At 39.9% G+C, this 27,218-nt stretch overlaps 1 protein-coding gene across 3 annotated transcripts in view; it reads left to right on the top strand.

Moving 5' to 3' along the window:
• The window catches only part of eipr1.L (EARP complex and GARP complex interacting protein 1 L homeolog), a 118,319-nt gene that overhangs the window by 79,301 nt on the left and 11,800 nt on the right, over positions 1-27,218 (top strand). For all 3 annotated transcript variants that reach the window (NM_001096651.1, XM_041562336.1, XM_041562337.1), the window contains 2 exon segments: positions 5,307-5,443; positions 26,082-26,249. In NM_001096651.1, coding sequence (NP_001090120.1) covers positions 5,307-5,443; positions 26,082-26,249 — 305 coding nt within the window.

Below are 27,218 nucleotides of genomic sequence, written 5' to 3'. Positions count from 1 at the left end.
CATCTTCAGAGGGATCAACGGACCTCTGGCATTGACTTCTACATGAACTCGGAAGGTTTTAGGTTGCGACCTATCGAATTCAAGTTATTTCCTGGGTAGTGGGATGATAAATCTCAGATTTGAATTTGAATTTGAGTTTTCAACTCGAAAATGTGAGTTTTGACCAAAAAATTAACAATTTGAAAATACCATTCGAACCTTAGTAAATCTGCCCCTAAATGTAATTTCACAAGGAAAATAGTGTCACCTTTAAGCATTAACAAAGCTGGTACCTCAATTCTAAGATAAATTATTCATGAAGATGTGTTACTATAGTGGCTCTTTAAAAACATCTTCTTTGCTATGCCCCAAACCCACCCGGGCTTTACCCAGTTCCACCTAGAATGAAACTTCCTCTATTAAAGGGAATACTTATCCTTAAAAGGATTTTATTGATATAGACAATAATATTTATGGTGAAGCTTGGATCTTGTCTTTGTTTTTATTCCACAAGACTTTAGTAATATAAGTCTGGTAGAGGTACTGAACCCCATAGAAAAATGAAAGTCAACACCTTAATCACCTTTGTAGGTCCATTAAAAACGTTCTTGACAATCGTTGAAGTTAGAATAAATGGAAAAATACACTAAATTCCTGCCCCAGTTTAAACTTTCATGAATATGCTGTCACGTTTGGCACCCTAGATCCAGAACCAGTGCTGGGCTCCCTGGTCTATGCTCGGCAGAGAAGCCCTCCGCTAATTGGATGCCGCCAGGTCTTAATAAGAGAGGAGCAAAGCAAAAGGTTCTGGACAAGCAAAGGAGCATAATCGTTTTACCAAGGATACTGGATGGAAGGCACGCAGCTCAGAAGACAAGCCAGATAGATGAGCGGGATCAGCCAGACTGGGCCGGCACAAGCTGAGTTCAAGAAAAGTCAGACAGGCCGGGTCGGTGCAGGCAGAGTTCAAGGAATGGTCAGACCGGCTAGGATCAGGATTGGAGAGGTCAAAATGGTCAAAACAGGCAGGCCAGGGTCAAAACCAGGATAATCAGAAAGGAATCACTAGGACTATACAGCCAGGAACCAACTAAGTTGAACCTTACAATGGGCCCTGTCTACTAGCCCGAATCCCCTTTTTATAACTTTGAATTTCGTGCCATTGCGGCATAACGTCATCACGCCGGCGCATAAACCCAGAAGCGTGCCCACGCACGCCATAGGAGAACCGGCAGCGAAGGAGCAGAAAGGAACCACGCGGCAGGCGTCCCTGCCGCCCGCTAGACCACCAGGGTAAAGCTGGCCGTAGACACAAAGATCCGATCGTACAAATCGTGAATTTGTACGATTTTCGGACCGTGTGTGGAGAGTTCCAACATTTTTCATCCAGCAGAGATCAGTTGTTCGTTATCGGCTGCCGATAATATCTCTGCATGTATTGCAAATCGTACGATTTTCAGTGGGAGACTGTCACCATATTTTGTCGGACATAACTTTTGTAGTATTGCTGTCAGGGGCAGAACATCGGCTCATCTGTTCTTTTACTACTTTATTTGATCTGAATGGTTAGCGGCAGGTCGGGAGATGGGGAAGTCCGATCATTCGAGGATTCGAACAATCGGATCTTTGCATCTATGGCCAGCTTTAGGGATCCTTACATATGCCCTATAAAGTTAGAGTGAAGATGAGTTCTCTTTAAGTCAAAGGGTCGTAGATCTGTTTATGTTTAAAATGTTCTGTTTTATTCCTAATGTGATAAGTTCTGTAAGTGAATATTTATAGAAGATGTTGCCTTCCTTCATATTGAATTTACTGATTGAAAATCAAACTCTACCTTTCTGCCTTATCTCTCCTTTTTTCCCCCCTCAATACTGGGAAGTTTTGCACAGCTGGTGAGCAATGCACTTGAAAGGTTTTTCTTTTAACAAAGGTTTCCTTGATGATCTGACAAAGTTAGAGCACTGAGCTCTGAGAGAACTCCAAAGTCAATCTAATTTAATCATTAAGCCTTTAGATAAGAGTCTGCATATAGAGCTTACTGTATGAGATCCTTTGACTACAAAGTGGTGGTGATGTTTCTGCTTACTGATACCCCGTTACAGCCGATGCTAAAGATTTCAGGTGATGCTTTGAACAGTGCTCTAGATTAGAAGGCTTCTTCATGTGAATTAGTGCTTACTGGCCCGTTTATGGGGCCCTTGAATGGGCTTCATCGATCGATATCTGCCCGAAAGTTGGCCAGATCAGACAGGGCTAAAAATCCCGTCAGATCACAGACTGCATCTGTTCTTTGATGCATGTCCATCGATCCGCCCACTTGTATTCCTTGTGTTGGGCCCTAGGCCCTCAAGGCGGGCATTTCGGGGAGAGATCTCTATGTGTATGGCCACCGTTACGGCTAATGGCAGATATGGCAATTTTCCTGCTGGCATTTTTATGCTTTCAGAGAGTTGTGAACACCTGATGTTGCCCCTGCCTCCCGCCATTAGTTTCAGTTGCATCAACCTGTCAATGCTCATTTGGAAGCCTTTGAGGAAGTTGTTTAGACTTAACACGTGAGCCCAACATCGGATGCTACGTTTGGAACTCCGGCAACTATTACCTAAACGGCTTTGTGAATTCTGGAGCAGGACACCACCGAGAGATTGATTATTGACGATTTTAAAGTGTATATACTGTATACTGTTTGTGAGTGCAGTGATTGATTTATTAACAAGGTCTTTTACACTATTTGAGCGCATCTTTTCAGAGCTATTGATGGTTGCAGCTGAGGAGCAGGAGTATATCAAGGCTTGCAGATTTCTTGCAGTATTTAATCTCAAACCCCTGAATGTGTTAGAAAATCAGCTAAAGGGTTAATTAACCCTGCAGGTGAAGAAAAGAGCACTTCCCCCTATGAGTATGACTTCACAAAAAGAATGTAGAATATAAAAACAACAACACTATATTATATATTATTACTTTTTCTTTTGCTGCCTGAGCTTCTCTCTGGTTCATTTACAAACTGTTTTCGTTGTTAAACAAAACGGAGAATGTACATTGAGAACCAGCTAAGGGAGTGGACTACAGAGTACAGAGGTATTCTATTGTGTTTTTTCAATGCTCACATAAACCATATTTAGAACTGAAGATGCACTACAAAAATTGAAGCAAATGGAAGGACCAGTATCAGACGGCCATTGGCGTTTCTTCACCGGTGGTGGATCCATCCATTTGTGAAAACTAGCACAGCTGAATGTAAATGAGAGGGAGTGGTGTTTCAGTCCTCATTGCCTTTTAGCAGATCCCTAAACAGTGGCTCGTGAGTAGATGGGCGAATTTGACCCATTTCCGTTCGCCAACAATTTGCCCCCACCGAAATGTCGCCAATGCCCATTAAATGGGCGTCATTTTCGTGGTGAAACAAGATGAAAAAATTCACCCATTCCTACTCGTGAGTAACATGTTGCTCACCAACCTCTTGGATGTTGCTCCCAGTGGCCTCAAAGCAGGTGCTTATTTTTGAATTCCAGGTTTGGAGGCAAGTTTTAGTTGCATAAAAACCAGATGTACTGCCAAACAGAGCCTCCTGTATTCTGACAGTCTACATAAGGGCCAAATAGCCAATCACAGCCCTTATTTGACATCCACTGGAGTTTTTTTCATGCTTTTGTTGCTTGCCAACACTTTTTATAAAGGAATGTTGCTCACGGGTAAAAAAGGTTGGAGACCCCTGCCTTAGAGCTGTCAGTGTATGTGACGGAATGTCAGGAAGCCATGCCATACCAATGGTGCCAGGTGGTTTGTGATCAATTTAAGGAAGCATGGCCGTTATCTGGCATTTCCACACTGGCTGAAATACACAGGTGGAAAAATGTTATGTGTGCCCTTAGCCCAATACAGCTATGGGATCCAATATCCATAAAACCCATTATCCAGAAAGCTCACAATGACAGGGAGGCCATCTCTCATAGACTCCATTTTAATTAAATAATTCACATTTTAAAAAATAATTTCTGTTTTTTCTCTGTAATAATAAAACAGTACCTTGTACTTGATGGTAACTAAGCTGCATTAAACCATATTGAGGGCACAACAGTCCTATTAAATTTAATTAATGTCTTAATGATTCTTTAGTAGACTTAAGGTATGGAGATCCAAATTAAGGAGAGATTGTTTATCCAGAGAACCCCAAAACCCATGCATGCTAAATAACAGGTCCAATACCTGTAATACTATTTGTGACGCTTATAACTCTTGCTTAAGGAAAGGTGCAGAGCAATTAACCTTATTCTTGTCAGTCTTCTAATCCATACAAATAAATACAACTCTGTAGTGGAGCAGAAAAGAAGTTAATACACTGTTCATATACATATGCCTGGCTATTAACTTGTGTTCTTTTTTTTCAATATGAGGAGAGGTGTGTGTGTTATAATCATTCAAATTTAGTGTATAAAGGGATCGGTGAAAAAAAAATTGCCCTCTCTTTGAACCAAAGTTTTTTGTTTCTTCCACCTTTCCATTATTATTAACATGTATTTATATAGCGCCAACATATTGCGTAGCACTGTACATATTGCGTAGCACATATCCCTTTATCATTCTTTTTTTATCCATTTTGGCTGCTTTATGTTCTCTTCTTTAAAGGAGAATTCTACCCCACAGTGCAGATTCTCCCTGCGGGAGTTCACGGCCACCATCTTCTTTCCTTTGGTTAAACTTTAGAAGCAGAACGTTGTTTTTGGTGCATGCGCAGTTGAAGGAATATTCCAGTCCTGAACAACTGGGCATGCGCATAAAGTCACAAAAATGTCCGTGACTTTCGGCACATGCGCAGTTGTTCGGGGCCCAGAATATTACTCTCAACTACGCATGCGGCGAAAATGATAGTCTGCTTCTGAAGTTTAATGAAGAAAAGAAGATGGGGGCCTTGAACTCCCAGGGACAGAATCTGCACTGTGGGGTAAGTAAAAAGTTAGGGGATTTTGCCCCGGGTACAGGTAGGGGTTTTTTATGTTAGGGGTTGAATTCTCCTTTAATTTTTTTGCTGTCTGTAGCCCCTCCATTTTTGATTTAATCTTGTGTTGTCTTAATAACGCGAGTATTGTATATAATGTTCATTAATGCTAAGTATTTTTTGGCAAGTGGGCATTCATGGTGCCTTTTCAAAGGCAATACCTGGGTTAGACAAGACTAGTCCACTTCTTATGCTAAAGATGGTGAAGTCCAATATAAATATAACATTTTCAAATTTTTCTATATTTATAACTCTAATGATGAGACCTACGGTATATGTGCTTGAGCCCTTAACTATACGTGTTTATAAGCAATTTAATTCTAATGAACAGCTCTCAAGTTCTGCGACGTTGGAAGGCAAAGGGCAACTGAGATTTACCTTAGGCAAATGGAGTCCTCATCACAACTGTACCCAAGTTGCAACTGCTAACGACACAGCGATTCGAGGCTGGGACATACGAAGCATGAGGTAATAAAATAGACATTTATTTGATTGTAAGTACGTAAGATATATATATATTTTGGACTAGCAACTTACTTACTTATTATTTACTTCCCTTGAAGTTTCTGATGACATGCTGAACATCTACAAATGGACAAGATATGTAGAAAGGTTTGGCTCCAGATAAGTGTAAAAGGTTCTACAGGGTTTATGGCTTTATGGGTTTATGGGAGTGCTGCTGGATTTATTGTCATACTGTGGATATATTCCTTGGCAGAGAGGAACACAGCGGTGCACACGACGCTTCAGAAGGCGATATAGTGTAAGTGTGGCACCACTACTGACTTTATTACAGGGTTTATGGCAATAATTGATTTTAATACATCAAAGGTCATAAATTACATTTCTGGAATCCAATTCAGTGACAGATCTTTACTCACAATTCAAGGCCATCTCTAGTAGATAGAAGAGATAGAAGAAGAAGGTTTCAAAATCGTAATCTTGGCAAAAAAAAAGGGCAGTCAGCATAGTCAGGGATCAAAGCAGAAGGGCCAGGAATAGTGTTGCCACCCGGCCGGTATTTTACTGGCCTAGCCGGTAAAACACCAGCCAAGGCCGGGCCCGGTATTACAAATTTACTGGCAATGTAGCTGCCGGTAAATTTGTAATACACCCTTAAAAAAGCCTGTGGCCTGCCCCCAGCCTGCTCAAAACTCACCTTTTTTCCTGGGCTTCTTGCCAAATGCGCGCGTCCGGCCAGCCAATAGCGTGTCACTGCCCCGCCCCCTTTAGCGGCACACCCCACCCTTTTAACCCTGCCCCCTCCACCTGCCTATGAAGATTTATTTAAAAGGTGGCAACCCTAGCCAGGAACCAGTCAAATAGCAAATATAGTACACCTAGAAACTCACAGAAGCAAGACCTATATTTAGGCATTGAACCCGGGTCTTTGGCGTCAATTTATTTCAGCGTAATATTGTGGCCATGGGTGCTGCCATCTTGGGAACGAAGTGAAGCAACTGAGTGCTCTTGACACCACTTTTAGTATGATGTAGAGAGTGATGTTGTTTGTGATTTTTTTAGTATTTTAGCTTTTTATTGCTAGGGTCCAAAGTACCCTAGAAACCTTGCGCTGATTTGAATAAGTGACTGGAAATGTGTTGCCTTACAGAGCATTTGTTTTTTTAAATGGGGTCAGTAATTTGAAAGCTGGAAAGCGTCAGAAGAAAAAGGCAAATAATTCAACTATAAAAAAGAAAAAAGGAAGACCAATTGCTTAGAAGTAGCGCAATTTCTTGCCCAATCAGAGCACTGCAATTTTCACAAATGGAAGACAGACGAAAAACCTGGAAGCGCCACTTTACAAATGAACGTGATGGTGAGGAGGTTTAGGGTAAGGGCACATCTGGCGATTCGGGGAGATTTAGTCATATGGCAGCGATTAATCTTCCCGAACGCCTTCCGTCTGTCTTGCGCCGGCTATAATGAAAAGTCACCTGGGGCATGGCACACGCAGCGATTCGTATTCCGAAGTTGCCACACGAGGAAACTTCGGGCGACTTTGGAATACGAAGCATCGTGTGGATAAGCACTTTCTCATGGGCTAGTAACAGTACTGAGGAGGATAGGACAGACTGTTTCACGGAATTCCTTACAGTGGAGACAGACTTTTGTAGTTTTCCGCTCTTCTCATTCAGTTCATGGTAGAATTCTGTGACAGGGACATAGCACAGATAAAGCATAGAAATAGCATATTTCAGGTTGCCAAGGGAACTACCCAGTATGGTGTAAAAGTCTCAAGAAACTCTGACAAAAGCTTATCAGATTGAACATGCACACTGTGTCTTAATTATAGAACCTTCTCAACTTTTCATTGGTGTTATTTTATTCTGATATTGGAGATAAAACCTGCATTTTAAAAAAACATATGATAAAATGGCAGTTTTTTGGGCAATGAAGTGTACAGCTTAATTAATTTATCATAAAAAGTTTTCAAGCAGAATCATTTAGACATTAAGGGGCAGATTTACTATGGGTCGAATATCGAGGGTTAATTAACCCTCGATATTCGACTGGGAACTAAAATCGTTCGACTTCGAATATCGAAGTCGAACGATTTTGCGCAAATCCTGCGATCGATCGATTCGAAGGATTTTAATCCAACGATCGAAGGAAAATCCTTCGATCAAAAAATCACAGGCAAGCCTATGGGGACCTTCCCCATAGGCTAACATTGACTTCGGTAGGTTTTATCTACCGAAGTAGGTGGTCGAAGTATTTTTTAAAGAGACAGTACTTCGATTATCGAATGGTCGAATAGTCGAACGATTTTTACTTCGAATCGTTCGAATTCGATCGAATTCGATCGAATTTAACCAATTCGATGGTCGAAGTACCCAAAAAATACTTCGAAATTCGAATTTTTTTACATTCGAATTCTTCACTCGAATTTTGTAAATCTGCCCCTAAATAACCCCAATTGGCTGGTTTTATTTCCAATAAGAATTATTTATATCTTAGTTGGGATCAAGTTGAAGGTACTGTTTTATTATTACAGAGAAAAAGGAAATCATTTTTAAAAATTTGGATTATTTAGATAAAATGGGAGATGGACTTCTCATAATTTGGAACTTTCTGGATAAAGGATTTCCAGATAACAGATCCCATACCTGAAAATAATAGAATAATGGATAGACGTTATATAAAATCTAAAACTAGCACCATCTTTTCAATACCGTAAGACAGATGCGGCGGATTTTGGAGCAGAAATGTGATATTCCGCATTTCATGCTGAAATCTGCAGTTGAAAGGAAAGTCGAGTTGAAAGGCAAGGGGAGCAGTGGGCAGCGGATTCAAAGCCTGCTGAGAATCTGCATTACTTAAAGGGATAATGTTATGGGAGAAATAGTTAATAGTGCTGCTCCAGCAGACTTCTGCACTGAAATCCATTTCTCAAAAGGGCAAACATATTTTTTTTTGTATTTAATTTTGAAATCTGACATGGGGCTAGCCCCCAGTCACGTGACTTGTGCTCTGATAAACTTCAGTCACTCTTTACTGCTTAACAACAGAACAATGGGAAGGTAACCAGATAGCAGCTCCCTAACACAAGATAACAGCTCCCTGGTAGATCTAAGAACAGCACTCAATAGTAAAATCCAGGTCCCACTGAAACACATTCAGTAACATTGAGTAGGAGAAACAACATCCTGCCAGAAAGCAGTTCCATCCTAAAGTGCTGGCTCTTTCTGAAAGCACATGACCAGGCAAAATGACCTGAGATGCACCTACACACCAATATTACAACTTAAAAAATACACTTGCTGGTTCAGGAAGGAAATTTTATATTATAGAGTGAATTATTTGCAGTGTAAACAGTGTAATTTAGAAGTAAAAACGACATAATTAAAATCATGACAGAATGCCTTTAACATCATCTGGCCCTAGCCTAACTGGAAAGCTTTTGCTTTGTGGAGAAATAGCTTTTGGTTGCCAAAATCAGATACTTCCACAGTTGGAAAGCTGCCCAGAATAGACCATTCTATAACATACTAAAAATGTATCAATTGCTTCAGGGGCCTTGCTCATGATTGACAAAATTGTATTTGTTCGAGGACCAACCAACTGGATCACAGAAGAAGCTGTAGGGAGGTGTGACTTTGTCATTTTATATTGACTAATGTCTCCCGTCCTTGCAGAATAGTGTAGTGGTATTGACTGTCAGGATTCCAGTCTTACAGATACACGTATCAGTTACTCAGTTCAGTAGATAAGGAAATTCAGTTGAGCATTGTGACCGCATTCAAGATATATCAACAAGGAACATTACAACTCCAGAAAGGGTTCTTGAATTATTCTGCTCTATCATTAATACATTAACGATATTTACTTAGTAAATTAAGTTCATTGTACTTTAATGAGTATTCTTTATATTAAAAAAACAACCCTATTTCTCCATCCGGGGGAGGTCAGGACATGCAATGAAATGGATTTGATTAGATTAGAATAGGTGAAAATGTCTTTGTTGAATGATGTGTGGCATTTAATTCCAAAGACTGTATTTGCTCTGCTAAGAAGAGAACAAGAATATAAGGGTATGGGAGATTGGGAGATACAAAGAATGCTGAACGGCAGAGGGAGTTTCAGTTCTTCTGTAGAGAGTTGCAATCAAGATGGAAGACCTGAACTCCATTGGGGAAGTATAAGGGCAAGTTCTAGCACCCACCATTATATCAGATTATTGACGTCTCTCTCACTCTTTTTCTATGAAGAAGTCTTTGAATCATTTCTCTCTTTTATCCTGACATCAACCCATAGTCTCAGTTTCTTCCTTTCATTCCCCTCACAGAAAAGTATTGCGTGGGTATCAGTTGGCCTTTACTCTCTATATACAGACTTGAAGACTTTATTACTTCATCTTTATATGTGCTTCTGGCATCTGACCTGAATGGTTTCATATTCAAATTATTTTCTTTAGCTTTGTCACAGTTGGCACAATGTTCTTATCTGCTTATCATACCACTTGACCTTGCTGATTCCTATTTTGTTTTGGTCCCATTGTACAATACAGTTAGACATTTGTGCCTCATATGCACCTAGCCTGAAGCCAACAACAGTTATTTAAAAAGGGAACTAATAGAACCAAACAGAATTAAATATCCAGGTATGGGATCCATTATCTGGAACCCCGTTATCCAAAAAGCTCCGGGATGGTCATCTCCCATAGACTCCATTTTATCCAAATAATTCAAATTTTTAAGAATGATTTCCTTCTTCTCTGTAATAAAAAACAGTACCTTGTACTTGAACCAAACCAAGATATTAATCCTTATTGGAAGCAAAACCCGCCTATTGGGTTTATTTAATGTCTAAATGATTTTCTAGTAGACTTAAGGTATGAAGATCCAAATTACAGAAAGATCCGTTATCTGAAAAGCCCAGGCCCTGAGCATTTTGGATAAAAGGTTTGATAACTGTACCAGAAAGGGATTCTGCAATCAAGATGGCTCATTTTGTGTCTCCACCATAATTAAACCACAGTCCAGGCCCGGACTGGGAGTGAAAAGCAGCTCACGTATAAATATTGGCAACCAGGCCCCCCAAGTTAAAAAGAAGCATTGGTGGTCAGGGCCCCACCAATAAAAAAGACCATTGGTGTTCAGTGTTTCAGGTGGTCTTTTTCTCTTCTTCTCCTAGGTGAAAGCAGCTTCTTTGTTCTCGGAGGCTTCGGTTCTTTTCAGTGGCTTCAGCTCCCATTCCGGCACTTCCACTTCGGCCCCTGTATGGTTTTTTCTTACATGTGGTTTCGGCCCCAATTTAGCTTTGCTTCCATTCAGCTTCGGCTCCAATCAGTTTCAGCTCCCATTCAGCTGTTTCCCTGGCCCATAAATGGAGCAGCCGACCGGGCATTTGCCCAAACGACCCCCAATGGCCAGCCAGGGGCTGGTACAGTCTAAGAAAGACTAAACATATTATTTATTTAATTGTAGCAATATTTTCATTGAATTCTCAAATAAAGACATTGTTATACAGGTATGGGACCTGGGGTTTTCCAGTTAACGGATCTTTCATATGGATCACCTTATGTTAAAGAAGCTATAGAGCATAAGCAGGGCTTAGAGCCCACAACTAAAACATTGGTAGAAAAGTAGTTAGTAAATAATGGCTCCACCCAAGATATGTCCAATATTTTATCAAGTAAAAGGGGAAATCTCAATAGGCATGTTTTTGCTGGCAATAAGGATTAATTATATCTTAGTTGGAATCAAGTACAATGTACTGTTTTATTATTACAGAGAAAAGGGGAATCATTTGTAAAAATTAGAATTATTTGTTTAAAACGGCTTTCCTGTAATTAAAAGCTTTCAGGATAATGGATTTTTGGATAATGGATTCCATACACTGTACAGCTACGGGACCTGTTATCAAGAATGCACCTGGGGTTTTCTGTATAACGGATCTTTCCGTAATTTGGATCTTCATACCTTATGTCTACTAGACAATAATTTAAACATTAAATAAACACAATAGGCTGGTTTTGCTTCCAATAAGGATTAATTGTATCTAAGTTTGGATCAAGTAAAAGGTACTGTTTTATTATTACAGAGAAAAAGGAAATCATTTAAAAACATTTAGATTATTTGATTATAATGGAGTCTATGAGAGATGGCCATTGTGAAATTCTGAGCTTTCTGAATAATGGGTTACTGGATAATGTATCCCGTACCTGTACTCTATCCTAACAAAGATGTAATTAAGCCTTACTGGAGGCAAAACAACTTATTGGGTTTATTGATGAATTATTTTTTAGTAGATTATGGAGATTCAAGTTATAGAAAGATCCCTTATCTAGAAGACCCATGTCCCAGGCATTCTCAATAACCAGTCCTATGCCTGTGCTATTAATCTGGATTTTCATGGCAGCTAAAAAAACATGGTCCTTTTAAATGAGTCCTGTTATAAGCTACAGCAAATGAAGCACATGCCCTTTACCGAATACTTTTGTAAAAGTGCTTTTTTCCTGAATAAACTGTAGATGTATTTAATATAGTAGTAAGTCTGTTTGGAAAGGTCTCAGTCAACATTTCAGACCTGGAATTTGCAATTCAGCTTTGCAGAGCAGTTCAAGCTCAGACAGGGAGGGGATCTCCTGTGTACAGAGCTTTTTAAGTCAGTCCACAGATATTGTGTTGGATTGAGCTTTAAAGCTTGAAACAGCTATTTGAGGGCATTGATCTTCCCCTTTTAAACCATTCCTGGGTTGAGTTAGCTGTGTGCTTTGGACTCTGAATGAATACATGTACAGCAGATATAATTTATGTATCACTGTCTGTATGAAACACGATTTCCTTGTAGATCAAACCTAGGAAATCACAAAGCCGCCCCCTATGCACATTTCACCCCCACTCACAATAGTATACTGTTTAACTGCTATAGGGAGCTCATAGCATTGTCTCCGCACAGTTATACAGGCATGGGACCTGTTATCCAGAATGCTCGGGACCTGGGGGTTTTCCAGATAATGGATCTTCATACCTTAAGTCTACTAGAAAATCACGTAAACATTAAATAAACCGGAATAGGCTGGTTTTGCTTCCAATAAGGATTAATTATATCTTAGTTGGGATCAAGTACAAGGTACTGTTTTATTATTACAGAGAAAAAGGAAATCATTTTTTAAAATGTTAAAGGAAAACTATACCCCTAAAATGAATACTTGAGCAACAAATTGTTTATATAAATTAAGTGGCATATTAAAGAATCTTTTCAAACTGGAATGTATTTTTTTTTTTTTTTTAAGTTTTTATTTATGCATTTTAACATTACAACAGAGAATAAAGACAGTAGAAAAGAACCATCATATATTGCATTGACCAACTATACATGAGTGCATATGCTAGGTATTTTGTGCTGACAGTTGATCGGAATAGCTCAGTGGGTGGGGTTATCATAGTTGAAGGGGCTGGGGGCCCAGTGGGATCACTATAAGGAGGGGAAAGCTCATGCTCCTAATCAATCAGGACATACATCGGGGTTCACATCAAGCCAGGGTGTCCAAATCTGTACAAACTTCTCCGGGCAGCCTCGGCCTTCATAGGTCAATTGAATCAAGGGGAGCATTTTGTTAATCTGTTGGATCCATACCTGCTTCTTGGATGATTGACGAGCCATCCATTTAAGTCATCAGCAGTTTTTTAGCATAAAATAAAAGGGCAAGGAATAGCAGCCTGGACTTGTTGAAAGGTATTATTTAGTCTACCGGCCCCAGTAGGCAGATTTCTGGTGTGCATGGGCCTGGGAAGGCCAGTTCCTCAGTGATATATTTCACAATGGAGGCCCAAAAAGACCAGATCTGAGGACACAACCAGGTCATATGGAGGAAGCCCGCTTCACCCTCCCCACATTTAGGGCAGACGGCCCCTGGATTTCTGCCCATTTTCTCCAATTTGCTAGGTGTGATATACATTTGATGTAGAAATTTAAGTTGAATAAAGTTTGTCTATCAAGGCAATCAGGCCAGAGTAAACCGATTCCTTAGCTTCATCCCATGTCTCGTCTGTTAGTGACGGAAGAATAGATTGCCACTTGGGCAAGGCCTTGTCAAAGCGAGTAGTGCCCGTTTTGAGCAGTGCTTTATATATCCTGGAAGTCAGTTTTGTGCGCTGTGGATTTCTATGGACTAGTTCGAAAGGGGGGGTGACATATTGCAGCGTTAGATCTGAGAAATGGGAACAAAATGCGTGCCGGAGCTGCATGTATCTATACAGCTGGATATCTTGATGTCCGGTTCTATCTTTAAGTTGGGAAAGAGTGGGAAACTGCATGTTCACTAAAAGCTCCCCTAGTATCTTAATGCCCCGGGGAGGCCAGTAGCTAAAGTCTTGCAAGTCTCTGAGATGAGTAAGGTTACTGTTCAACAAAAGTGGCAAGAAGGAGGAAAGGACGGAGGGTTGCACTGTAGTCAAACGGGAATGTATTTTTAAGTAAATATTGCCCTTTTACATCTCTTGCCTTGAGCCACCATTTTGTGATGGTCTCTGTGCTGCCTCAGAGATCACCTGACCAGAAATAGTACAGCTCTAACTGTAACAGGAAGAAGTGTGGAAGCAAAAGACACAACTCTGTCTGTTAATTGTCTCATGTGACCTAACATGTATAGATTGATTTGTTTGTGTGCACTGTGAATCCTACAATCCCAGAGGGCGGGCCTTATTTTTTAAAATGGCAAATTTCTATTTATGATTACCCAATGGCACATAGTTCTAAAAAAAGTATATTATTATGAAAATGGTTTATTTACAATGATCAGGGTTTTACATATGAGCTTCTTAATGCAATATCTTTTTTATAGAGACCTACATTGTTTGGGGGGGTATAGTTTTCCTTTAATTTTTTTTTTTTCTTAAATGAAGTCTATAGGAGATGATCTTCCCATAATTTGAAGCTTTCTGGATAACAGGTTTCCAGATAAAGGATCCTACACCTGTATCTTGTCTAGTGTTTATTCTGTGTTTTGGTATATATATATATATATATATATATATATATACACACACACAAAAGGTATAGCTAATGAATTATTCATTCTTTTCATTTCAGCATCAATGAGTGATAGATGAACATTTTTGTTACATCTTTTCCAAATTTCACCTCATTTTTTTGAATGTCGCGTTTGAACCCAACAGATGTCTCTGTAACTCATGGTTTTGTTTGTAGGCAACCGCAGCATAACACTTGTAGTGTGCCTCATAGGAGATAGATATATATATATATTTTCTTTAGTTCTAGTTGTGATTTTGATAAGCAGCCGAGTGATGCTATACACATCCGTTACCATGACAACTGAGGTCTGTGCAGGCTTTTTTAAGATACCGATTATCCCCTCAGCACACAGTAATTTATCACTAAACTGAGGAGACAGATCTTTGCAATAGCGTCTGCTGCTGCTGCTATAACGGCTGTGGGGGAAGTTCTCACTTTTCTCTTTTTTTATGATTTTTCTCATGCTCGCTGCTCTCACCTGAAATACTCTTCTATAGGTGGATTCACCCTTATAACAAATATGATTTTGTTTTTTGGTGCACTTTACCCAAAAGCAACATAAGACATTCCAAATTGAAAATATGTTCTTTTATTCCCCTTTTAAAGAGAGACTGTGCTCCTATATGTATCATACTATTCCCCTTTTAAAGAGAGACTGTGCTCCTATATGTATCATACTGCCTCCTTGTAGGTGGATTTATTATTATTATTATTATTATTGGACATGTAAAGCCTACATTTTCCTACCATATATATAAGTTGGGCATATCTTCCCCACACAAGCTCCATCTTTTTTACTACATATAAAAAAGAAAAAAAAAGAAAATGAGGGGGCAGAAGTCGTATGGGTGGAGTTCTTCACCAATTGTAAAGAATCCAGCAAATTAATCGTAGGAGTATGCTATAGACCCCCTAATGTAAGTGAGGAGGAAGAGACAAAGCTCCTAATGCAAATAGAAAAGGCTGCTAGTTTAGGTAAAGTAATGATAATGGGGGATTTTAATTACCCAGATATTGACTGGAGCAACGGTACTGCTAGATCAGTTAATGGGAACAAGTTTATAAACTTATTGCACGACAATTTTTTAGCACAGGTTGTTGAGGAGCCTACCAGAAAAAATGCCATTCTTGATTTAGTGATCTCAAATGACCCAGAACTTATAGCAAATGTGCAAGTCATTGAACCACTGGGTAATAGTGACCATAATGTTATATCTTTTAATGTCTGGTGCAAAAAACAAAAATATACTGGGGCAACAAAAACCATGAATTTTGGAAAAGCTAATTTTAGTGCCTTGAGGGCTGCCCTACAGAGCATTGATTGGGGCATTAGGTTTTCAGCTAAAAACACAGAACAGAAATGGTTGTCCTTTAAAATTATATTAAATCATTACTGTTCTCAATTTATTCCCTTAAGGACTAAACGTAGAAGCTCTAAGAATCATCCTGTGTGGCTTAATACAGAGGTAAAGAAGTTAATGGGGAAAGAAGAGAAAGGCATTTAAAAACTACAAATCTGTAGGGACAGAAGCTGCATTTAATGAATATAAACACTGTAATAAATGTTGTAAATCAGCAATCCGGAAGGCTAAGAAAATAAATGAAGAGTTAATTGCGGTGAAAACTAACCCTAAAAAGTTTTTTTAAATATATTAATAGTAAAAAGATACAGGTTGAGAGTGTTTCTCCATTAAATAATGGTACCAGTATGGTTGTAACAGATACAGATAAGGCAAATGTGTTAAATCAGTTCTTTTCTTCAGTGTATACAATAGAGGAGTCTGGGTTCCCAGGCTCACTTAATAACTGCACGAATGGTTCAGCTCAATCTAGTCAGTGGCTGACTCAGGATATGATTCAAAAAGCTTTAATACAAATTAATGTAAACAAGGCTCCAGGGCCTGATGGCATACACCCCCGGGTTCTAAGAGAGCTTAGATCAGTTTTAGACCAGCCCTTATTTCTGATTTTCTCAGATTCACTGTTATCTGGTATGGTGCCTATGGATTGGAGAAAAGCTGATGTTATTCCAATATTTAAAAAGGGATTACGATCTCAGCCTGGCAATTATAGGACAGTAAGCTTGACATCTATGGTAGGCAAATTATTTGAAGGCTTGTTAAGGGATCACATTCAAAATTGTGTCCTAATGAATGGCATTATGAGCAACAATCAGCATGGCTTTATGAAGGATAGGTCATGTCAGACAAATTTGATTGCTTTTTATGATGTGGTAAGAAAGATGCTGGACAGTGGGGGGGCAGTAGATGTGATCTATTTGGATTTTGCCAAAGCGTTTGATACTGTGCCCCACAAACGACTGCTTTCTAAACTAAGGTCTGTTGGGCTTAATGAAGGCGTTTGCACGTGGATAGGAAACTGGCTACAGGATTGGGTACAGAGGGTGGTTGTTAATAGTACATTCTCTACTTGGAGTAAGGTTCTTAGTGGGGTCCCCCAGGGCTCAGTATTGGGTCCACTTTTATTTAACTTGTTCATTAATGACTTAGGGGAGGGTGTTGTAAGTAATGTATCAGTGTTTGCAGATGACACAAAATTATCCAGCCCAATTAATTCCATCCAGGATGTGGCATCCTTGCAACATGATCTTGACAAACTGGCAATCTGGGCAGCTAAGTGGCAAATGAGATTCAATGTTGATAAATGTAAAGTCATGCACCTGGGATGTAAGAATATCCAAGCCACTTATGCCCTTAATGGGACTGCACTAGGCAAATCCATTATGGAAAAGGACCTTGGAGTCCTTGTAGATAATAAACTTGGCTGTAGCAAGCAATGCCAGTCAGCAGCATCAAGGGCAAATAAAGTCTTGAGCTGTATTAAAAGGGGCATAGAGTCAAGGGAGGAGGGGGTCATTCTTCCACTGTATAGAGCACTTGTAAGGCCCCATCTAGAATATGCTGTACAGTTTTGGTCTCCATCACTCAAACAGGACATTATTGTATTAGAGAGGGTACAGAGAAGGGCAACTAAGCTGGTAAAAGGTATTGAAAATCTTAGCTATGAGGAAAGACTGGCCAAATTGGGGATGTTCACGCTGGAGAAGAGGCGCTTAAGGGGTGATATGATAACTATGTATAAATATATAAGGGGATCATATAATAATCTCTCTAATGCTTTATTTACCAGTAGGTCTTTCCAGCTGACACGAGGTCACCCATTCTGATTAGAAGAAAAGAGGTTCCGCCTAAATATTGGGAAGGGGTTTGTTACAGTGAGAGCTGTGAAGATGTGGAATTCTCTCCCTGAATCAGTTGTACAGGCTGATACATTAGATAGCTTTAAGAAGGGGTTGGATAGCTTTTTAGCAAGTAAGGGAATACAGGGTTATGGGAAATAGCTCATGGTCCAAGTTGATCCAGGGACTAGTCCGATTGCCATTTTGGAGTCAGGAAGGAATTTTTCCCCCTCTAAGGCAAATTGGAGAGGCTTCAGATGGGTTTTTTGCCTTCCTCTGGATCAACTGGCAGATAGGTAGTTAAAAAAAAAGGTTGAACTCGATGGACATGTGTCTTTTTTCAACCTTACTTACTTACTATGTTACTATGTGTATATACCCCCTCCATTAGCCAGCGCCATCACATTTTCCTAAAACAAATAGCAGCTTTCACCCGGTGGCCATTTTCCCTCTGACACATCTTAGGTAACATTAACATGTGCAAACAGGACATGTATGCTGTAAAGTTCATGCAATGCAGAATGCAGGTTTACATAGGTACAACATACTTTGATAAAAAGCTCTGCTAGGGTTGAGCACTGTAATGGTAAAGCTCAGCTCAAGAGAGGTTAAGAGTTAAGAGAAAGAGTTTCTATTGGAACCAGCAATGCTATCTCTTCATTGGCTGTTAGACTGGAGAGTGTGTTTAGTAATCTGAGCTGAGAAGAACTGACCATGCCAAAGTAGATTCCTGAGGGAGAGGGCTGAGGTGGTTAGAGGAGGAGAAGGAATTCTAAGTGATTAAGGGGATGCTGTAGCCTTACTGTTAACCTTTTAACAACCAGAGTAACAGTTATCTAAAGATTTCAAAGAGACTGTTGACTGATTACATTTTTCTGTCCTTTAAGGATATTTATAGGATATGAATTATACATGGGATTCGGTAGAACAAAACAATTATTTGTGTTGGGTCGCTCTTTGACACAATGCTGCATGTGTGAAACGCCTTGGTACTTCCACAGTGGCGCATCCTGCATTATCCAAAGAGACTATTCTGCTGCTGGGTGATGAATTATGTTCAGGGACATTGATTAAATATGGGCTTTGGTGTCCTTAGAATGTTTACCTATTATTTATAAGTATCTCGGTAGTTTTATACTTTAGCAAAAGTGGAACTTCTAAGGCAATGTTGGGGGCAAGCTGTATAACCTGGCCAGGCATTACACATGTTGGGGCCTTGGTGAGCAGCAATTATAGGCAGGGAGAGTATCGGAAAGCTTCAGCTTGTGTTTTTGGGTGTGTGTATGTTTATAGCTTGAACTGCCCTTAGCCATTATTTAAAGGAGAACTAAACCCTAAAGTCAAAAAAACCCTACCCTACATAGACCCTCCTTCCCCCCCAGCCTAAGTGTTACCTTGGTCAAATGCCCCATAGTCTTTACTTTCCTTCCGTGCAGATTCTGTCCAGTGGAGTTCACTCGCGCCATCTTCAGCCGATTCGGTAAACTCCGGAACGAGACTGGCGCCAACTGCGCATGCACCGACACGGCACTTACTTCCCAAAAGTTTACAGATGAGAAGAAGATGGCTCCCGTGAACTCCATTAGACAGAATCTGCACCGAGGGGTAAGTAAAGACTTAGGGGCATTTGCCCAGGGTAATACTTAGGCTGGGGGGAGGTGGGAGGGGGGTCTATGTAGGGTAGGGTGGTAGGGTTTTTTTAAATTCTCCTTTAATATGAAGACCCTAGCCCAGGGGTGTCCAAACTTTTTGCAACAAAGGCCAGATTTAGTGAGGTGAAAATGTATGAGGGCCGACCATTCAGCCTGACATCCGTTCAGAGGTAGTTAGCTTGTGATCAGGATCATTCACTCCTGGAGATGGACACGTACACAGCGTTTAGGAAGTGGAGTCTGTTTGGACTTATTCTCCGCGCCTCATTTAGACAAGGAATCGCGTAGCCTATTGCTAACATCTTCAGCACACACGCAGCACTATAGACGATCATTTCACTAATCGTGTGCCCAAATATTACTGCTACGGCTACATGATTCCTGATTGCACTGTGTTGGGGGGCCACATTATTATTAATTTCATGATGGACGCTGAGGGCCTGACTTTGGACATGCCTGCCCTAGCCTGTAGGCGACATTTTCCCCTTTCCATTCCAGACTATGATGTCTGCTGTTTTAGCCACATCCTTAAAGGGGTGGTTCACCTTTAAGTTAACTTTTAGTATGTTATAGAATGGCCAATTCTAAGCAATTTTTCCATTGGTCTTCAGTGTTTTTTTTAAAGTTTTTGAATTATTTGCCTTCTTCTTCTGACTCTTTCCAGCTTTCAAATCTACTGACTGACCCCATCTGAAAACAATTACTCTGCAAGGCTACAAATATATTGTTATTGCTACTTTTTATTAGTCATCTTTCTATTCAGGCCTCTCCTATTCATATTCCGGTCTCACATTTAAATCAGCAAAATAATCAAATCAGTGCATGGTTGTTAGGGTCCCATGATAACTCAAAAGCCACAAATAATACAAAATGAAAAAAATTGCAAATAGTCTCGGAATATCACTCTCTACATCATACTAAAAGTTAACTCAAAGGTGAACAACCCCTTTAATCACGAACCTAAACGATACACCTCAGCAAAACATTTTTTTGCCTTAATGGTAACCCATTCATGCCTTTTCTAAAAAAAAAAAAAAAAAAAAGTACAACTAAAAAGTAAATATCACTTAAACTGTCTTAAGGTCCCAATTTTGTTACCTAGTGAGAAAGAACATCTTGTCCAGCGCAAGAGGCAGCAGTTGTTATTTAACAAGCTACATTCACAGTTCTTCTTGTTAGCCACCTTTTATAGATCTCAGTTTGACTCATTTCGGGTCCATAAAGCTGTCCCAGGGGATAGTGCAGTAGCCTTAATTGGGTGGCATTATACAACTTGACGTTATCCTTGTAAAACATTTATTTTATTTAAAAAAAAATTTGAATCCTGCTGTTATTCTTTGAACAAAAACCTGAAAAGAAAACATATTTAATGAAAAGTCTGGTGTGCTAAAAATTTAAGTATTTGTTAACACAAATACAAACCCACATACCTTTATTTAAAGGGATCCTGTCATCAGAAAACATGTTTTTTTCAAAACGCATCAGTTAATAGTGCTACTCCAGCAGAATTCTGCACTGAAATCCATTTCTCAAAAGAGCAAACTGATTTTTTTACATTCAATTTTGAAATTTGACATAGGGCTAGACATTTTGTCAATTTCCCAGCTGCCCCCAGTCATGTGACTTGTGCCTGCACTTTAGGAGAGAAATGCTTTCTGGCAGGCTGCTGTTTTTCTTTCTCAATGTAACTGAATGTGTCTCAGTGGGACATGGGATTTTACTATTGAGTGCTGTTCTTAGATCTACCAGGCAGCTGTTATCTTGTGTTAGGGAGCTGTTATCTGGTTACCTTCCCATTGTTCTTTTGTTTGGCTGCTGGGGGGGAAAAGGGAGGAGGGTGATATCACTCCAAATTGCAGTACAGCAGTAAAGAGTGATTGCAGTTTATCAGAGCACAAGTCACATGACTTGGGGCAGCTGGGAAATTGACAATATGTCTAGCCCCATGTCAGATTTCAAAATTAAATATAAAAAAATCTATTTGCTCTTTTGAGAAACGTATTTCAGTGCAGAATTCTGCTGGAGCAGCACTATTAACTGATTCATTTTGAAAAAAAAATTATTTTCCCATGACAGTATCCCTTTAAGGTCCATAAACCTCCAGTAGGTAAGGCAGGTCATTTTTTGATTTTGTTCACTCAACTACTGTCAAGGATTAGGTAGGGGCGCTGCAGAGACTGAAGGGAGAAGGCGACTCCTTTAGGCAGGGACTGGTTGTGTCCACAGAACACAAAGGGAAAGGCAGGAACAGGGAGACGAGGGCATAGTCGAACTGGAACAGGTGCAGAGTGAAGCAGGACAGATCGGGCGAATGTCAGGACCAGACTGGACAGGTCGATGAGGGTGTAGATCGTGGGCAGACTAAGAGGATGAGACTAGACTGTGCAGTCGTAGATTTGGGGGACAAGACAGTGGGAGGACAGGATACAGAAGTATACTGGAGCAGAAGGAGACTGGGTAGCAGGGGAGGACTGGATAGCAGGAGAGAACTGAGTAGCAGGAGAGCAGAGGGAGACTGGAGCAGAATAGCAAGAGGAGCAAATAACACAGGAGAGTGAGATAGAGAGAGAGAGATAAGGGAAGCTATAAGACAGGGTTCAAGGCCGAACAGGACAGGAAGCAGGAAGAGGCAAGGCAAGGTTGGTACAAGGTGAAGTCAGGGAAAGGTACATGGAGGAATAGGAAATGAGCACAGGCAAGGCAAGGGTCAGATCAAGGTCAAGGCTGGTAGACAAGATAGACAAGGACAGGCAGACCAAGGCAAGGAGGAATAACAAGGAAAAGGACAAGAGCTTGAACAACCTAGTTAGGGGCGCAGCTGCAGCACTAGGGAGACCATGTAATGCTCCGGCAAGGAGTGTTCTAAGGGCTGCCTTAAATAGGGCAGTGTCAGCCCTGATTGGCTGATTGCAACTACTCAGGCAGCAGCTAGGCTGGGGCTGCAGAGGCCAGGTAACACATAGCGAGCAACCCTACAGGCTGCTCACCTGGCCATCGAGGCATCGAGCCAGAAACCCAGCAATACCTGACAACTACTGTAAAAACATTCACTTTCAGACACAGCTCTCTGCACCTTGAAAGGTTTTCTTTAAATGTGTCCTTTAGACAAGGGCATTAAAGTTGCCCGATATGACCTCTTTCAGATTAAGCTAGCTCCCACGAGGGGCGAATTACAGAATACAGCGTCTATAAAAAAAAGTATGTGCCCCCCTTGGAAGTGTTCATGTTTCATTGTCATAGAACACGGAATCACAATGGATTTCATTTTCAACAGAAATAGATTCTTTCATGTCAAAGTGAAAACAGATCTCTGCAGAGTGACTCTAAGGAATTAATAAATAATGGCACATGTAAAAACCTTATTCAGGTCAATATTTAGTAGATGTACCTTTGGCAGCAATTCCAGCTTTGAGTCTTTGTGGATAGGTGTTTATTAGTCTTGCACCCTCAGTGTCGGACTGGGACGCCAGGGGCGCACCAGAAAACCGCAGACCAGGGGCCCAAACTATTATTTCTCCTCTCCTCACTCAACCTCTTTATACTCATTATATTTTATATCTACTTAATATATGATATTCTTCCATTATTAAGCTTCTTTTTTACTATAAAGAAATAGAGACTGACCATGAAATAGGCCAAATCGTTAGAAGCGATAAGGCCCACTAACACCTGGGCCCACCCGGAGTTTTCCTGGTATCCCGGTGGGCCAGTTCCCCACTGCAAAAGTTCAAGTTCAGGCTGCATGGGGCATCATCAGTGCCCTTGTCAAATTCTATATTGGATTGAGATCTGGACTTTTTGATGGGTCTGAAATTTCTGTACTGTTAATATCTAGCCTGTGCCTCACTGGCTGGTGTCAATTTAAAATTCCTGCTAAGGAAGATATGAGCATATGTAGGTGATCAAATATATACAGGTATGGGACCTGTTATCCAGAATGCCTGGGACCTTGGATCTTTCCGTAATTCAGATCTCCATCCGTTAAGGCTGCTACAAAATCATTTAAACATTAAAGCAGAAGGAAAGGTTAAAACTAAGTAAGCCATATCAGAAAGGTCCACCTAAATATACCAGTAAACCCTCAAAGTAATGCTGCTCTGAGTCCTCTGTCAAAAGAAACACATCATGTATTTCCTTTTATTGTGTACACATGGGCTTCTGTATCAGACTTCCTGCCTTCAGCCCTGGGTGTGAAGAACCTCCTTGCCCTGGGCGTGAGCATGCTCAGTTTGATCCTCTTTACTCCCCCCCCGTCTCTGCTTTATCTGAGCCCAGAGCTATAAGTGAGCAGGGAAAGACTCGGGCAGGAAGTGATGTCACACCAAGTTAATATGGCAGCTGCTATCCTAAACAAACAGAGAGCTTTTATTGCTTTTTACTCAGGTATGGTAAAGCATTCTACAGATTAAATATAGAATTCTATCTTGCACTATTGCAGCTAATCTATTGGCAATAAAATGCCTCTGTTGGGGGTTGCAGCATGGCCCCATGTACATTGTCATATTTAGAGGCATAATTAATTTTGTTTGTGGGGAGGTAAAAAATCTACTTGCTGTATATATTCATAGTCGTATTATTTCTGGCTGTAGATATTATGTATATGGATCACAAGCCAAATGATAGAAGATAAAGTCACAGTACTGTATATCAGTACAGGTCTAGTGCAAGAAACGGAGAAGGCCGAAATCTACACATCTCAACACAGTAAAGGTACCCCCCCCTGCAGATACAAAGTTCCAGAAACAGTTGCTGCTATAGCAACAAGAAGAATAAAGAGAATATTAGCACCCTATTTTGTAAGAGCAAGATAGATGTATATATACTTGTCTTATCATGTCTTTCTCTTTCTGCACCGTCTCCCTACTTAGTACAGAATAGACTCTAGAGCAGACATGGGCAACCAGTGGCCTTTCAAGGTGTTCTTGAATTACAGCCTAATAGTTTATAGCGTGTTCAAAGATATTCCGTAAATGTATGCGATTTTCTTGCACAAAGGACAAGTCAGGGGGAAAATGTTAAAGAAAATGTTTCTAGTTTCCTTCTTATGGTATTTGTTCTCTTTGTATTCTAATCCAACAAGAACACAGGTGTGGGACCTGTTATCCAGAATGCTCAGGACCTGGGATTTTCTGGATAAGGGGGTATTTCTGTAATTTGGATCACTATACAGGTATGGGATCCATTAACAGGAAACTAGGGATGCACCGAATCCAGGATTCGGTTCGGGATTCGGCCTTTTTAAGCAGGATTCGGATTCGGCCGAATCCTTGTGCCTAGCCGAACGGAATCCAAATTTGCATATGTAAATTAGGGGCGGGTAGGGAAATCACATGACTTTTCGTCACAAAAGAAGATTTTTTTTCCCACTTTTTCCTTTCTTGCCCCTAATTTGCATATGCAAATTAGGATTCGGTTCGGTATTCGGCCGAATCTTTCACCAAGGATTCGGCCGCGTCCCAAATACTGGATTCGGTGCATCCCTACAGGAAACACGTTATCCAGAATGCTCCGAGTTATGGAAAGGCTGTCTCTCTAAATAATTCAAATTTTTTAAATTTTAAAAATAATAAAACAGTAACTTGTACTTGGTCCACACGGAGATATAATTAATCCTTATTGGAAGCAGAACCAGTCTATTGTGTTTATTTAATGTTTAATTGATTTTCTAGTAGACATAATGTATGAAGATCCAAATTACAGAAAGATCCGTTATCTGGAAAGCCCCAGGTCCCGAGCATTCTGGATAACAGGTCCCATACCTGTACCTTAAATCTGCTAAAAATCATTTAAACATTAATGGGCAGATTTATCAAAGGTCGAATTAAGAATTGATGTGAATTTTTTTGACTCTAATGAATTCAATGTACTCACAACTCAAAGGGAAGGCTATTTATGAAAAAAATTACAATGTCTGAAATTCGATTAAATGGGAACAATCTGAAAATTTGTTTCATATTTGAATCAAATACAAACGAAACTCGAATCGAATTTTCCCCCGAAAAAAACTTGAATGTCAGAAATGCAATTAAAATATTCAAATGGATCAATGGACCTCCGCCATTGACTTGTAAATAAATGTAACACCTTAGGTGGTGAATAATTCGAATTAGAACTATTTCCATGGTCGTGGTGTGATAAATCACAGATGAGTTTCTGTGAGGCTACCATATTAAAGGAAAACTATACCCCCGAACAATTTAGGTTTCTATAAAAAGATATTGCATAAAACAGCTCATATGTAAAACCCTGCTCCATGTAAATAAACCATTTTCATAATAATATACTTTTTTAGTAGTATGTGCCATTGGGTAATCCTAAATAGAAAATTAACATTTTGAAAAAATAAGGGCCGCCCCCTGGGAATCTAGGATTCACGGTGCACACAAACAAACCATAAATGTTAAATCACATGAGCCAATTAAAAGACAGTTCTGTCTTTTGCTTACACACTTCCTGTTACACACTTCCTGTTACAGTAAGAGCTGCAGTATTTCTGGTCAGGTGATCTCTGAGACAGCACAGAAAATACGATAAAACGGGGGGTCAAGGTAAGAGATGTAAACGGGCAATATTTACTTAAATATATATTCCAGTTTGATAAGATTATTTAATATGCCACTTAATATGATATAAACTGTTGCTTAAATATTTATTTTGGGGGTAAAGTTTTCCTTTATCTTGAAGAGTTCCTGATATGGGTTTGGGACAGCATTAGTCATCCCAGATAAGAGATTGCTTGAATTCATAATTGTTGTATTTCTTTATTTTCCAGACAGATCTACTGCATTGAAAATGCTCATGGACAGTTGGTTCGAGACCTGGACTTTAACCCCAATAAGCAGTACTATCTGGCCAGTTGTGGAGATGATTGCAAAGTAAAGTTTTGGGATACCAGAAATATTCATGAACCAGTAAAAACCCTAGAGGAGCATTCTCACTGGTAACACTCCGTTCTTTTGTATTGAAATGACTTATTCCGTTTATATATTGTGCATGGACATCGGACATCCTATTAACCATTTTAAAATGAATTTAAGCATAAGTACGGGCACAACACAGTCCATCCAATTGTCTTTGTAGTGGTAGGTGACAGCAATAACACATAGCAAGTGTATACATAGCAAGTGTATAGTGTAAGACAAGAGTTTCATAGAATTTCTTTAATAAGTGGAATATTAAAGAATCTTACCAAACTGGTCTATATATTTGAGTAAATTTTGCCCTTTTACATCTCTTGCCTTGAGCCACCATTTTGTGATGGTCTGTGTGCTGCCTCAGAGATCACCTGACCAGAAATACTACAACTGTAAGGGGCAGATTTATAAAGGGTCGAAGTGAGTTTTCGATGTTAAAAACTTCGAATTTCAAGCTATTTTTTGTGTATGTCGACTAGGGAATAGTCCAACTTCAATTCGAATTTGAAAAAAACGTTGAATATCGAAATTTATCATGTACTGTCTCTTTAAAACTTCGACTTCGACCATTCGCCATCTAAAACCTGCCGAAGTGCTGTTTTAGCCTATGGGGGACCTCCTAGAACATATATGGAGTCAATTGGAGTCAACGTTTTTTGGGGGGAAAACTTTGAATCAAATTCGATCGCTATTCCTTCAATCGTACGATTAGAATTCGGCTGAATACGGACCTCTTTGACCCAAAAAAAACTTCAACTTCACTTTGGTTGGTCTTTTTGAAATTGAATTTCGAAGTTTTTTCAATTCGAATCGCGGCCCCTGATAAATTTGCCCATAACTGTAACAGGAAGAAGTGTGGAAGCAAAAGACAGAACTCTGTCTTTTAAAGGAGAAATTAAAACTAAGTAAGCCTTATCAGAAAGGTCCACCGCAATATACCAGTAAACCCTTAAAGTAATGCTGCTCTGATTCCTCTGTCAAAAGAAACACTGCAT

This window comes from Xenopus laevis, chromosome 5L (assembly GCF_017654675.1).
Source record: "Xenopus laevis strain J_2021 chromosome 5L, Xenopus_laevis_v10.1, whole genome shotgun sequence".
In the NCBI taxonomy this organism is placed as follows: domain Eukaryota; kingdom Metazoa; phylum Chordata; class Amphibia; order Anura; family Pipidae; genus Xenopus; species Xenopus laevis.
Note: the sequence above shows the minus strand (reverse complement) of the source record. Positions and strands in the feature narration are given on the sequence as shown.